The 14,442-nt window shown below is 41.7% G+C and overlaps 1 protein-coding gene across 2 annotated transcripts in view; it reads left to right on the plus strand.

Annotated features, from left to right (window-relative positions):
* NCALD (neurocalcin delta) overlaps positions 1–14,442 on the plus strand; it is a 96,163-nt gene that overhangs the window by 54,249 nt on the left and 27,472 nt on the right. For both annotated transcript variants that reach the window (XM_075920262.2, XM_006122405.4), the window contains exon 2: positions 12,240–12,636. In XM_075920262.2, coding sequence (XP_075776377.1) covers positions 12,259–12,636 — 378 coding nt within the window. In that variant the 5' untranslated portion in view covers positions 12,240–12,258. The remainder of the gene's footprint in view (positions 1–12,239; positions 12,637–14,442) is intronic.

Below are 14,442 nucleotides of genomic sequence, written 5' to 3' on the forward strand. Positions count from 1 at the left end.
ATTGTTATATTATCGTAAGAGTGGTGTAACAGTGGAGAACCAGGCCCCATAGATTAAGAAATATTTTGACCCAAAGATCTTCCAGTATAAGACACAGACTCACAAGACATGGTGTGGATGTTTAGGTAAGGGACATGAAGAAGAAACTATTGGTGACAGTTACAAGGTAGGATTGATGAAAAATAGGCTTTTAAAATGTATTTGGCAGACAAGGAATGAGAGATTGTTCCAAACATAGAGGGCTATTGTTGATGAAAATATGGAGCTGAGAGTACAGGAAGATTGAGACCAGTAAAGAAAGAGGGTTGTGAGTAGCATAGATTGAAAGAAAGGAAGAAGGAGGAAATGAGAAGGTCAGATTATGATAGTGTCCATTTGATGAATGCATCTGAAGTGTTCACCAACCTGTAGCTCATGAGATGAATGCACACACACACACTCAACCAACCTTCCAAGCAGATTTCGAGCCTGGGGTTTTCAGTGCAAACCCACTAGATCGCTGATGGATGATTCTGTCATGTGACCCTACTGATAATGCTGTGAAAACAAGCATAGGGAACTGTTTCCACTGCCAGTCGGGGAGCAGCCCACTTAACAAGACAAAGGCAGCAGGGCAGAAGGGAGTCATAAATGACTGAGAAGAAATTAGTTGGGAAGACTCCTGCAGCAGGAGTTCTCCCACGTGAATGTCTTCGGTTGAATATTTCATAAAAGAGAGATGCTACCATGAAAGATTGTCTCTCCAACATTTTCAGCACCCTGTTGGGCTTCGTCTATACTGCAAGCGCTTGCAGAAGAGCAAACACAAGTAGAGTGCTCATTTGCATATGCAGTGCGCTCATTTGCATTTCCTCTTCCTTTCCCTTTTGCACAAGAGGTTTTTGTGCAAAAAAGCGCTGTGTAGATGGCGCCTTTTTGCACAAAACCCCCCTTTTGCATAAGAGCCGTTCATCCTAATTTTTTTGAGGAAGATCGGCTCTTGCATCTACACACCGCTTTTTTGCGCAAAAACCTCTTATACAAAAGGGAAAAGAAGAAGAAATGCAAATGAGAGCACTGAATATGCAAACGAGCACTTCATTTGCATTTGCTCTTCCACAAGAGGCTTGCAGTATAGACGTAGCCTTGCTTGTGTCTCAAAATATTTCATTGTTTGGATGACCAGAACTGGCACCAAAGAAAAATGGTGCATCACAGAATAGACACTAAGATTCTGAACTCCTCGTTCCACGAGGAGTACAGCTAGTTCGGATTAGAAGCCTAATCCTAGCTACTCCATGCCGCATGTAGCCGCGCGGCACGGGGTTCGAACTAGCCAGCATTTAAAAATGGCGCCGGCCGGCTTCATGCAAATGAAGCCCGGGAAATTCAAATCCCGGGCTTCATTTGCAACTGCGGATGACTACATTACCCCGGCTAGTTCGAACTAGCGGGGTAGTGTAGACATACCCTCTGAGTTACAACATTAAGCAAAAATGAGGAGGGGGAAAAAAGTAAAAGAGAGATGACCAAAGAAGATGTATAAAAAGAAAGAAAAAGAGGTTAGGTCTAAAGGATTAGGAAAAGAATGAGAATGGAGACAGTGCAAAAACAGAAGTCTAGAGAATAAGGAATGAAAGAGAGAACGGGGTTAGAACTATTGCATTTAATAAAAATAATGAAATAAAGTCCCTGGAAACAAAAAGATAGGGGGAAAATTAGAGAATAGCAAACTGAAATCTCAGGAAAGCTGCCACATGGAGTACAGGAAGGAGGCAAGAAGTAAACAGGCAGAGAAAATATAATCAGTTAGCATTTTTATTTATTTAGGACTGCTATGAAGTTATGAAACATGACTTTTGTTATGCCATGTTGAAAAAATTCTGGCATTTGTAAAGCTAAACCCTGGAAATAAGGGTCAGAACATTTTCTGGCTCTCCCACTTAAACTTTCACCAACAATAAAAATTGTTACTTACATGAGAAAAAATGCCTTGTCTAAAAACAGTTATCTGATGCATTTCTCAGCACTCCGTAATAACAAACACTAAAATCATGTTAACTTATCCAATGCAAATGAGTGCAGCCTGGCGGGTTTAGAAGGAAATAACAATATTCAGTGAGGACTGCGCAAACATCTGATACTCAATACAGGTTTATAGCTGTGGCCATCACTATGCTATCCGAGCAGCTATGAACATGGTTTGCAGTCTTGCTGTAGCTGTGGTGTACCTGGGTAGGAGGGAGAGAATACTTTTTCTTGGACCGATTTCTGTTAGTGGAAGGGACAAGCTTTTGTGCAACCCTGAGCTCTTCTTCAGGTCTGGGGAAGGAAGAAGAGTGTCTGAGATAAATACAGGCAGTCCCCGAGTTACGCGGATCCGACTTACGTTACGAACGGGGTTTGCTCCATGTCTCCCTGGTCTACTGGAAACCAGAAGACCAGGGAGACGGGGAGCAAAGCCTCTGAGGACACCGGCAGCGGGACAGCCGCGGCGCGTCTGGGCTGTCCGCTGCACGAGTGCTCCTCGGCTCTGCTCCCCGTCTCCCTGGTCTGCTGGAGACGGGGAGCAAAGCCGGGGAGCACGCGGGCAGCGGATAGCCCAGACGCGCTGCGGCTGTCCCGCTGCCGGCGTCCTCAGAGGCTTTGCTCCCCGTCTCCCTGGTCTGCTGGTTTCCAGCAGACCAGGGAGACGCAGAGCAAAGCCGCGGAGGACCCGGGCGGCGGGACCGCGGTGCGTCTCAGTCCGCCGCCCACGTCTCTCTGGTCTGCTGGGGGGGTGGCACAGCTAGTATGCCCTAGTATGCCAGCAGACCAGGCTTTTCTCCGGACGCCTGTGGTAGAGCAGCTGGGGCGCTGCCGGTTGGTCCCGCAGTGCCGCTCTGGGCGCTACTGGGCCAACCCGGCAGCACCCCAGCTGCTCTGCCCCAGGCGTCCTGATTCAGCCACTGCTGGTCAGTTTCAGCAGCGGCTGAATCAGAACGCCTGGGGCAGAGCAGCTGGGGTGCTGCTGGGTTGGTCCAGTAGCACTGAGGAGCGGCGCTACTGGAGCAACCCAGCAGCACCCCAGCTGCTCTGCCCCAGGCGTCCCCAAGTCAGCCGCTGCTGAAACTGACCAGCGCTGACTACGGGAAGCCCGAGGCAGAGTTGCTCTGCCCCGGGCTTCCTGGAATCAGCCGCTGATCAGTTTCAGCAGCAGCTGACTTGGGGACACCTGGAGTTCTTAAGTTGAATCTGTATGTAAGAACTGGCGTCCAGATTCAGCCTGTGGAAACTGATCAGAGGAAGCCCGGGGCAGAGCAACTGTGCTTCGGGCTTCCTGTAGTCAGCCGCTGGTCAGTTTCAGCAGCGACTGAATCTGGACACCAGTTCCGACTTACATACTGTTTCAACTTAAGAACAAACCTACAGTCCCTATCTTGTACGTAACCCGGGGACTGCCTGTACAGTGTGTGGCAGATTGTTCAGCAGAAGAGCACATGTTGTAGGTGGTCACTTGAGATGGAATGCACAATAAGGGTCAGATTGCTATGCTTGAGTGGTTTGAAATCAGCCCTTGAGGGTTAGCAGGAAGGTGTGTGGTACAAATCATGGTAATGAGCCATGAAACCGGTGTCCCCTGCTCAGTCCATAGTTCAGCCTTATGAATCACGTTTCTTTTGAAGGAGTTGGATGGTTATTGAAAGATCATTTTAAGTGGCCTCCTACAACAGGTATTGCTCCTTATGCTTAACAATATGTCACAACTTGTGTTTAGCTTAGACACTCCTCTTTCCTTTCCCAAACCTGAAGAAGATCTCTATGTAGCCTGGAAGCTTGTCCCTGCTGTCAACAATAGCTTTTGTTGCACCATCTTCTATCTCCTCCTGCCTTGTCTCCCAGCTATAACAATGTACATGTTTCTTGACTGAAGCTTCTCCCCAAAGATGTTTGAGTACAGTCTACATTATGAATCGATGCTGTTAGAAAGTTTTATTTTACCCTTCCTAAGGTTAGGTAAAACGGTGCTACTCGGTGTGATCAGCTGGTCTCTCTGCTTAGAATGGTGAATTCTGTCAGTACCATACTGGTACCCCTGCTTGCTTGTTGTGGCACTGTCTCCCTCCAGTGGGGGCTAGGTCAGGCAGAGATTGGTGACCCCGCCACAGCATTGGGTAGCAGAGATGTGTCTTTTAGCTCATGCAGTAGAGGCTGCAGAGTCTTAGGTTTGATCCCTGCTGCCAATGCCTCATGTGGATCAGTGTTAGAAGTGGTGTCCCGTAGGGGGATTTCAGGCAATTCAGTTGGGAGGTCAATGAAGCTTTGGGCTGTGCTTCTCTGCACAAGGATAGTACATAACCCCTGCGTGCTCACAATGGAGCACTATTCCCCTCTCGTAGTAGCTAGGCCAGCTAACAATTAATGAGCCTGCTGCAGCCCTGCCTAAGAGATCTGTATCTTTTAGCTCCTGCATTAAGCTCAAGAGGTCCCAGGTTCGATCCCTGCCATCAACACTTGTGTGTCAGTGTTCAATTATCTGACGATAAAATGTAAAAAAGAGAGAAGCCACTACATAGAGAGAGAGGCACATAATTTATAAAAATGCCATTAAACTCCTTTTGCAAGAGTCAGTGTGTTGACTCTCAAGATATTACCCATACTCAGTTCATACAGGTAGATATTGCCGTATATCAGCTGCTATCCTTTATTAGCACACTTTTATTAGCAGCTGGGTAAGATACATGTCTGTGCTTGTCCTTGCGTATGAAATCAGAACTGCATGGTGTCATTATTTTCAAAATGAATAAATAAATATTGCTACTTAACTTTTTAAAAATTGACAATATAAATTTTTTTTTTTTTGCATTTTTCAGGAATGAGTCTTTTGTTTCATTATAAGAAAACTAATTACTGTATCTTGCTTAGAGAGCTGTGACCTAATGAAACAAACTATCAGAAAAAAAGAAACCATTGCCATGTCAGTCAGTTAAATCTGACGTAGGCGATATAAAGGCTGATGTTTTCTGAGGTCTCCTATGTGTACTTAAATTCACAGTGTGAATTATGTGCACTGGGTAAACTTTACATAAAATATATCTCCGAAGACAGAGAAGAGTATTCAGGCAGGATATGACATAAAGTGTATTGTGTTAAACCAACTTCTGTCTATTCTGTCACTCACATTTTATCCATGTGTTCCATTATGGCAACATGAAGTAATGAGATCAATACACAATTCTGATTGTCATTTGAGTAAATTAATAATTTTAGATAATACAGGTTGGATCTCTGTGGTCCAGCACCATCGGGACCTGAGCAGTCCCAAAGGGGGGAGTTTGCTGGACCAGGGAAGGTTAGGCCTTGGGCTCTCCAGGATCTCCCCTCTTGGCTGTTGGCTCAGCCAATGTGCTGCCTCCAGCCAGGGGTTCCACGCCCTTGGCCACTGGTCCACTGGCCAGGCTTCCTGCCTCCAGGCCACTATCTCTTTTGGCTGCCTACCATCAAACCAATTCTGCTCCCAACCACCGGCAGCCTCTGTGGCTGGGGGGCTCTCTGATCCAGCAACATCTGTGGTCCTACCATAAACCTCTCTTCTGTTGTCTGCTTTTCAAACAAAAGTTTCACTACATTTTTGCCAAATGAGCCAAAGACAATCCATTGCTCTCTCCAGGTAGCAGCTTCACAATTCACACCTTTTTCATGAGAACATCTTTTGAAATATTTAATTTGCCGTTCAGTGCCTCACTTTATAAAGTATCATGCATGTATTGTAACTTTTTAACACTAATTCAGCTATGGGATGAGAGAGTCTATTAGCAATTTTTTCCCAAGGGATAGTCTAAGCACAGATGTTGCTGTTTGTGAGAGTCATGTGCTATTTGTTTAGACAGGAAAAAGATTATGAATTCACACTGGAATATTGACTTCTCATATTATCCAGGACCAGGCAGCTTCTTGTGCACATTCTCTTTCAATCTCCACAACTGTTCAACAAGTTTTCTGCATATATGGTTACAAAAAGGACGGAACTAGATGTAGCCAGATTAGAAGCCTGATCAAGTTGTTTATAAATGCATTCGGTGGCTGGTAGTTTTTGTGCACTTGGGTGGTTTTTCTTGCCATCAGTGAGTTCCTTGTACAAAAGAGACAAGGGAAATTGGTTTAATATCATTAGATATGTGAATATTAGAACAAAACCAAAATAATGGACATGCTACTAGGGCCAGACTTTCAGATGTGCTGAGCTCTCAGATAGGCACAAAAATAAATGGTGAGATTTTCAGAGGATCGTCTCTGCACGTTAGGTGCTGATTTCCCATTAAACTCTACCCATTACTTAGGCCGTGTCTACACTATGTAGTGGATCTACGCTACAGCAATTGATCCACCAGCCGTCATTATCAGGTCTACTGTAAACATGATAAATTGATTTCTGAGAGTGCTCCCCTCAACCCTGGTACTCCATCAGGGCAAGAGGAGTAGCTAGTATCGACAAGAGAGCAGCCCCCACCCACTTTACTCCTGCAAGACACTGCTGTTTGCATAGCTGAAGTAGATTGACAGTACAGGTAAATGTAGACAAGGCTTTTGGTGCCTAGTTGGAGCTGAGTGTCTTTTTGAAAAATCTAGCTCCACTTGTGGGTGCCGCGCACTTGAAAATCTGGCCCATATTGAGCTTTTTTGAAAAGAAACTGAGGCTCCCATGTTACTCTCCTGATAGGAGCCAGGGTCACTGCAGAAAATGTCATAATGTTTTAAACTATGGCTTACTTCCAAATGAATGCCACTAACTAGAGTCACCCCCAACTGGAAACAGCAGAGAGATTTTACCAGCTCCCTTGCTGGTCACTTAACACCAGCCTTGATAAATACAAGGAGTAGCCTCTGCTCAGTGAAACAATTCCATGCAATAGAGGCTGGACATTTTCCCTTAGAAGAACAGATATCCCAGAGTACAGTGATAGTGAACTAAACTCTTTATTGGCATTTTGGTCAATACTTATTAGGAAGCAGCAAATATTTTACAAAATTGCTGTTTTCTGATATGTGTTTGTCTCCCACAAAAGGTAGAGTAGCATGTTTCGTTCCTAAAGGACTCATTTGTAGTCTTCTGCGACAAGGAGTTAGTTGCTTTAAAGACTATGGCTTGTTCTGATATGTTAATAAAATATATTAAAATATTCATTTAATAAAACCTAAGGTAAATATTGTTCTTCAACACTGTTGTATTCAAATAATTAAAAAATAAAAAGCAATCTGAAGACTGACATTATTTTGGGTTTAGTGTGCTCTTGACAGAGGGAGCGAGGATATGAAAGAACATGTCCAAGTGGTAGGTTGGGGATGCCAGCTGGGCTCTGCTTTTGTGAATTAACTTCTGATTTTAGCAATAGGGCTTTTATTATTTGTTTTAAATTATTATTTTTATTCCCTTTGGCTCTCATTTAATCTTCCTATGTGTAACTGACAGGGGAAAATATTATGTCTGGGCTGTGCTGTGTGTATGAAGCTCTCCCCATTCAGCATTGAGCAAACGATCTGGGTAATGCTTAACCCACATTCTTTGCATAATTTTTCTTACACATTCTTAGAGTGAAAAAACACACATCCCAGGGTGCTCAGTACCAGGATGCAATACATCCTACATGCCTGAGATTTTGCATACTGCCAGAGACTAAAGTGAAGTTAACAACTGATAGATGGATGCCAGTATCATCTGGACAGTGTTTTTATGATCAAGCGGTGACCTCCAAACTACAGGGTTTGGGAATGGGTTGGGTGACAGACTCCACTCTAGTTCATAGTTTATCACACAGCTCTGCAGAGCATGAATCGGCATAACATGGACTTGTCTCCCCCTCCCTTCTGGTGCTATAAATGTTCATGCTTGGTCATATTTCACCAGTGCAAATCATCAGCCTTGCATGAAACACAATGGAATGAGGAGACCGTCATTCTGGCATCTCTGATGTAGTGGTGGGAATGCGGGAAGGCATTCCTGTTGCCGTCCAAGTCCAAACACAGAACTGCCATCTATCTGTCTGTCTCTAAAAGATTCCCGAGCGGAACAAAGAGCACTGCTGCTTGTACTGTGACATGGTTATCCCGTTAACCATTAATGCTGACAATCCTGAAAATAATGAGCAATTATTGACAGGAGCACTGCCTCCCTGTGCTGCCCCCTCCCCCTTCTTCCAGATGGTACAAAGGAATTATGACAAAGAGAAACAAGAGACAACACTCGGCAGCTGCAGTCCTACTGCAGCAGCATAAATCTAAAGGGGTTAGGGGCTGACTACTCTTATAATGTTCGAAATCTGTAAGAGTCTCTCCATTATTAACATACTAACTTGGTTAGCCCAAGAAAGAGCAGCAGCTGCACAGCCTCTCTGAGGACATTGCTACAAGTTTTGAATTTCTGTCTTTAGCTTTTGCGGGCTTTATATAATGTATATATTGATTCTTACTCCACAGTAACAATCAATTTCAGGACATTGGATAAAGACTATAAGTCTATCATGAAAGATTGAATGGTATCATTCACTAAACTAGCTTTGTAAACGGAAATTACAGTAGATTAGTTAGTAGCAAAGAAATAGTCTGATAATGAGGGCTGTTCCTCATGATAATAAATACAAAATATAAGTGTTTAATAATGTTCCCAAATGCAAATCATCTTCCTTTTCATCTGTTCCTTTTACTCCTCCTTCATGCATTGTTTTTACTTCCTGATTACTGTACAGTTTTGTTTTATCTAGCATATTTCTGCATATTAAACTCTTTTTGTAAAGAGTACTCCTTTTGTTGTTACAGTTTTGTTTGCTGAAATGACTTGTATGTATTCCTAAAATGAATCTGAGATTTTTAAAAATTGAGTTCTTCCTTTGAATTTGACAAGGTTTGTCATTTGACAGTTTAAATGGATATAGTCAGGGTGGCTAGGCCCAAATCTTATTGCTGTATTTTCTCCTCCCTGCCTTCACTGTTTGCAAAGCCTGGGTAGTTTTGAATAAGTTGGCTTTTTCTTCCAAACAAATGCTTCAGAAATGCTGCTTGAATGAATGAATAAATAAATAAATAAACAAACAAACCTATTGCCCAGCACTTATAAGGACTGCTGCAGTAGTTAAACAGTATAAATGCCAAATAGAAATGGTAGCAAGGAAACACATTTCAAGGTTCCAAAAAATTATGGAACCTTGAATTGTGATGCTGGAAGAGAGGGAGTTTTATCCATTCAAATGTTGCTCTAAATTATAAGGAATGTGTGTGTAAAGTCTGAATCATTAAATTTATTCTAATAGATTTACTGAAGAAGTTAAATCTCTTGAACTAGAATATAATTGGGACCCCCAAGGCTGTGTGCGCATATGGTATTCACTTGCAGTTTGTCCACTTTAGGTATGTCTACATTGCAAGGAAACACCCGCAGCTGGTTTGTGTCAGGTGACTCCAGCTGGCAGGGTTCTGGGAGTCCCCAGAGTTCAGGCTACAGCCCTATCCCAAAGTCTACCCTGCAATTTTAGAGGCCCATAGCTGAAGCCCCGCAAGCCCGTCAGTTGAAATGTTCTAGTCATGGGTGTCTAATTTCAGAATAAGTGGCATAGCCTTAGTTCACCTACGATTGAAAGAGGAGAGAGCCGCTGAAAAAGGCCATGAGGTTGTGGACTACACAAAGGAAAAAACATTCAAACATTCAAACCTTCAAGACAGGCTGAGGAAGAAAAATGCCCGAGGGTAACCTGTTGTGGAGATAACTTTTGAATATTTACACAGCTTTCTGTGACTGCACTGCGGTAATTACTGACCACAGGCTCTTATCTTGGCAATTGGTGCCTTTTGTGACATACTTATATCATTTGCAAGATGACATAATATAGCACAGTGCCCACATACTATCATATTTACTGTTGGCTTTGCATTAATTATCAGGCTATGGCAACATCAACCTTCCAGCCCTCAGTGATGGGGATACAGAGAGAAACAAAATACACAAATGAGGAGAAAATGTGTTATGTGAAGTAGCTGTTTATTTGAAGAAAGACACCTAATTATTCCAAAGCATGGTTAGCAGCTAACCCTATGAAAGTCTAAAGGAATAGCTGATGCTACCAGGAGAACATGCTTTGCAGGAGTATGTGCATTAACAGGCTGTTTTTGGTAAATATTCACCTTCTTGTGTCCTGCAAGGGATTTTAGGAGGAGTAGAAGAGAGACATGCATGTACATGATTAACAGCATGGATCAGGGACTGGAGGCCTGACACACAGTATGAAGAGAGAACAGAAGACGTAAATATGTAGAATATCACTAAGCAATGACAGCAGTTGGGGCACGGTAAATAGGGGTGTATTAACAGCAAGAGTCAAAGCCAGACCCTCTGGTTCCATACCTGCAGAGCCCAGGCAGAGTGCCATGACCTGCTGTGCATTGATCTTATGGAGCTGGTCTGTGAATGCCCAGTTCCAACCCTTCCCCTGGAGTAGGGTAATAGAATTCCCACCCGAGCTTACTGCCATGCATGGCAAGAAGATAACTGAAAAGTGATTCCAGGGGGAGGCCGTGCTTCCCTAGTGCACCCAGGTAGGTGAGCTAAACAAGAGTCAACCAGTGAAGTGTCAAAATGACTCATTTTGCTGTCCTGCACAATAGCTGCTACCAGTGTAACGAAGCTGTTAAATGTAAGGCCAGGAGCCCATCGAGTCTAAGGCACCCTTCTTTTTCCAAAAAGAGGGAGTTGTGGCTTCCACCCACTGAGTGCCAAAGGTGCTTCTCGATTCTCATTTTCTGCATGTGCAGGAGAGGGAGGGTTGTTCAGGTCTATAAACATTCGATTTTAAGGCCCAAACCTGAAAAAAATCTCACTCTGACTTTAGTGGAAGTTGCGAGTACCCTGCAGCACATATGAAATGCTCAGCACCAATGAGGACAGTCTGTACATTTTTTGCCTCCTCTTTCCAGAAATGAAGGGGGAGAGGCCAGATATAAACTCCACTGCACTTCACGTTTCCCATTGACTATTGCTATAAATAGCCAAGAAGAAATTTGTATCTCAAACCTGCAGGGATATTTTGTTAGAAGTTCACTAGCCGTTACAGATATTTTTCAGAAGTTTGACACTATGAAATTGTGAATTGGCTGTAGCATAACGATTTTGAAGGCTTTTACAGATTAAATCACAAATAGCTATGACCCGGTTAAGTTACATTTTCATAAATCATATTTTATGGCATTCATTTGCATAACAAATGTGATCATTTGTATTAACTTTTCTTTGCAAAGAATGGCTTCCCACAATTCAGTCATGCACTGAAATTTAGTAAGAGCTGAGAACCTGGCTATAACTGCACAGCAATTAACCAGAGAAGCACTTTTAACCATGAAAACGAGGTAGGATTTCTTTGGAGATGTGTTTTTTAAAAGTTCCAGTAAAATTAATAATACTGTCTTTTGGGGCAACATAATCAGGCTCTGAGATGGTATTTAAAAACCAGGCCATAAATCCTTATTAGACCTATAGCACAATAGAATACATAGTTTTACTTTAAGAAACCATAACTAAGGTGATTTAATTGAGAACTGGACATATGAAATGTATTCAGGAATATTTCTTCATGGTTAATGGAAGAGAAATGACTTTCCAATGTAGTAAATGACGTGATTAGCAAGTCCCTTCTTTTTTCCAAAAGAGATTTTGAAAAGACCTTAATTAAATCAATATTCCATTATTGGATAGCTCTGATTGCTGGCTACAAAGGAGTACCAAAAATACAGTAAGTAGTGTATTGCAAAAGAATCCACTCCTGGCTTCTATTCAGATTCCAACTCCTGTAATTTTAATGTTAACTAAAAAAGGGACTTGTGCAGATCCATACTCATCAAGAAAGGTATCTCATAAGCTGCTACAAGCAGCAGGGCTGGCATCCTACTGAACAGCAGAATTTTCTTCTAGTGTGATTTAGCATTAAAAGATAAATCAGAATTGAATTTTATTTTATTGTAATTCCTATGAAAAGATTTAGAAATCTCTGTGTGTATATATAATATAGATATATAATCATAGTGCATAGTATTTAGTGGTAGCAAAAATAATGCCATTTTTCAAATGAAGGAAGATGATAAATACATTTATTGCCCCACATTTTATCTAGCTTGCACTGGCAAAAGTTTAGAATAACTGCACTGAAGTCAATTAGTGTCAGAAAATTCAGAATCATTGTTCTTCTGCCCTCTCCACTAAATTAAAAACAAAATTAATTTGTTTTTTTTTTCCTCTTCAGATAAAATTTTGACATCAACATGGGAAAACAGAACAGCAAACTACGTCCTGAGGTCATGCAAGATTTGCTAGAAAGTACAGACTTTACAGAACATGAGATCCAGGAGTGGTACAAAGGCTTCTTGAGAGACTGTCCAAGTGGACATTTATCTATGGAGGAGTTTAAGAAAATATATGGGAACTTTTTTCCTTATGGGGACGCTTCCAAATTTGCGGAACACGTATTCCGCACTTTCGATGCTAACGGCGATGGAACAATAGACTTTAGAGAATTTATCATAGCCTTGAGTGTAACATCTAGAGGTAAACTGGAGCAAAAGCTGAAATGGGCATTCAGCATGTATGATCTGGATGGAAATGGATACATCAGTAAGTCAGAAATGCTGGAGATAGTGCAGGTATGTACACTTCAGTAGAGTTTTACGTTTTCTCCTTCATTCTGGTTTAACTGTCGGAGCAATACTGTGACTGTTGGGTGGGGAAAAGGTTATTGTGGTACCTTCTCCCTTGTTCTTGGTCTACTGTATATTTACTTGAACATATAAAGATACTATGAAATGTGGCAATTAGAGTAGAGATGGGGATGTTCACAGCTATTTGAAGCTTTCCTGAAGATTCATGCTGCTACTCTATGAGCTCTTCTCTATGTGCTGGGAAATTATCCTGAGTTCGAACACAGTACCTAACCATATAATAAATATTACAAAGCACTCCATGTAGACAAGGACTGTCTCATTTAATGCTACATCAGCTGCTAATGGGTCACTCTAATGGGGAGCCATGGGTTGACCCAGACCAGCTAACACATTTTTAAATGGGACTGGCCCTGTTTACCAAGAGCAAAGTCCTCTTTAAAATCAGAGTTTATGTGAAGAAATAGCTAAAAGGTTTGAAAACTCTTTTCCTAACCACAGACATGACCTGAGTGCTTTACATTTTGTTAGTTAATACAATTTTCTATCATAGACCAGCCCTATACTGTGATTCCACACGTGGCTTCAGGTATATTATCTAGTGTTGCACTTAGGAATTCTCCATTTTCATCTTTCTCTGCTGAGTCTTTCCCCTTGAGGGCATAGCAAATCCATTGAAAGCATTTTTGTTGTTGTTATAGTACATGTGCAAAATTTTAATCCTCCTCTGCTAAGGTAGCTCCTGCCTCCCTGTTACTGAAGTGCTAACTACAATACTACCCACATTTAATGATCCAATAGAAGTGGAGGGAATGGAATACATACAAATTACAATTTATGATGGCTAATTACAAAATGCATGTCATCCTGCTCCTTTTTTTATTAGTTATTCATTCTGTTTTGTATACAGTACATCAGACTATATATTTGACTCAGTTGTAACCATCTTTGTCTATTATTATTTGTTGTTGTTATTTTATTAATGCTTGTTTGAGAATTAGCTAGTTCATGTAGCTAACTTGACAGGGCTTTAATGAATATTTTAACAATTATGTGCCAAATTCAGCCTGATAAAAATGGTACAGCATCATCACCATCGGTGAAGTTGCATCTGGTTACAGGGGACATTCAGAATAAGTATGAATAAGTTGCAAGGGAACAGAAATACATCATTAAGGGACAGAAGGAAAAGCAGAGTAGAGTGGAATAAAAGGGTATGCAAGTTGGCTGCTTTATCTTGCAGCTTCTTACATCTCCTATGAGTTGCTGATTGGTTTCACCTCTTTACATCCCCTCAGTGTGTAATTGGCACCCATTTAGAGTCTCACCAGTTGACCAATGTGTAACTTCTTCTGAGTTTGACTCTATAGCTGCTTAGATTATTGTGAAAGTGGACTGGGCCTTACACTTCACTGGACAAATAAAACATGCTTTCCTTAGCTGATCACTTTTTTTTCATTCAAAGACATACACATAATCATTCCTGTGTGCCATAGCAAATGCAATGAAATATTCTAGTGAGAAGATATTGTCTCCCTTACAAATTTTCCCCTGCTTTAGGTAATATAAATAAACTTCAGATTACTGGATTTTTCTCTAATTTTACCCTTTTTCATCCCCACCCCACCCCACAACAAAAAAACCCAAATAATGAAGATCCAAGAAGGATAAATAAACAAACAAAAAAAACTCAAAACAAATAAAAATTGCCTCTCACCCAAACAGATTTTCTGTCCCTCCTAATTGAAAAGACCATGAAACACCATAAAGTACACTAGGGATCTAACTATT

This window comes from Pelodiscus sinensis, chromosome 2 (genome assembly GCF_052426305.1).
Source record: "Pelodiscus sinensis isolate ZL-2025 chromosome 2, ASM5242630v1, whole genome shotgun sequence".
Classification (NCBI taxonomy): Eukaryota; Metazoa; Chordata; order Testudines; family Trionychidae; genus Pelodiscus; species Pelodiscus sinensis.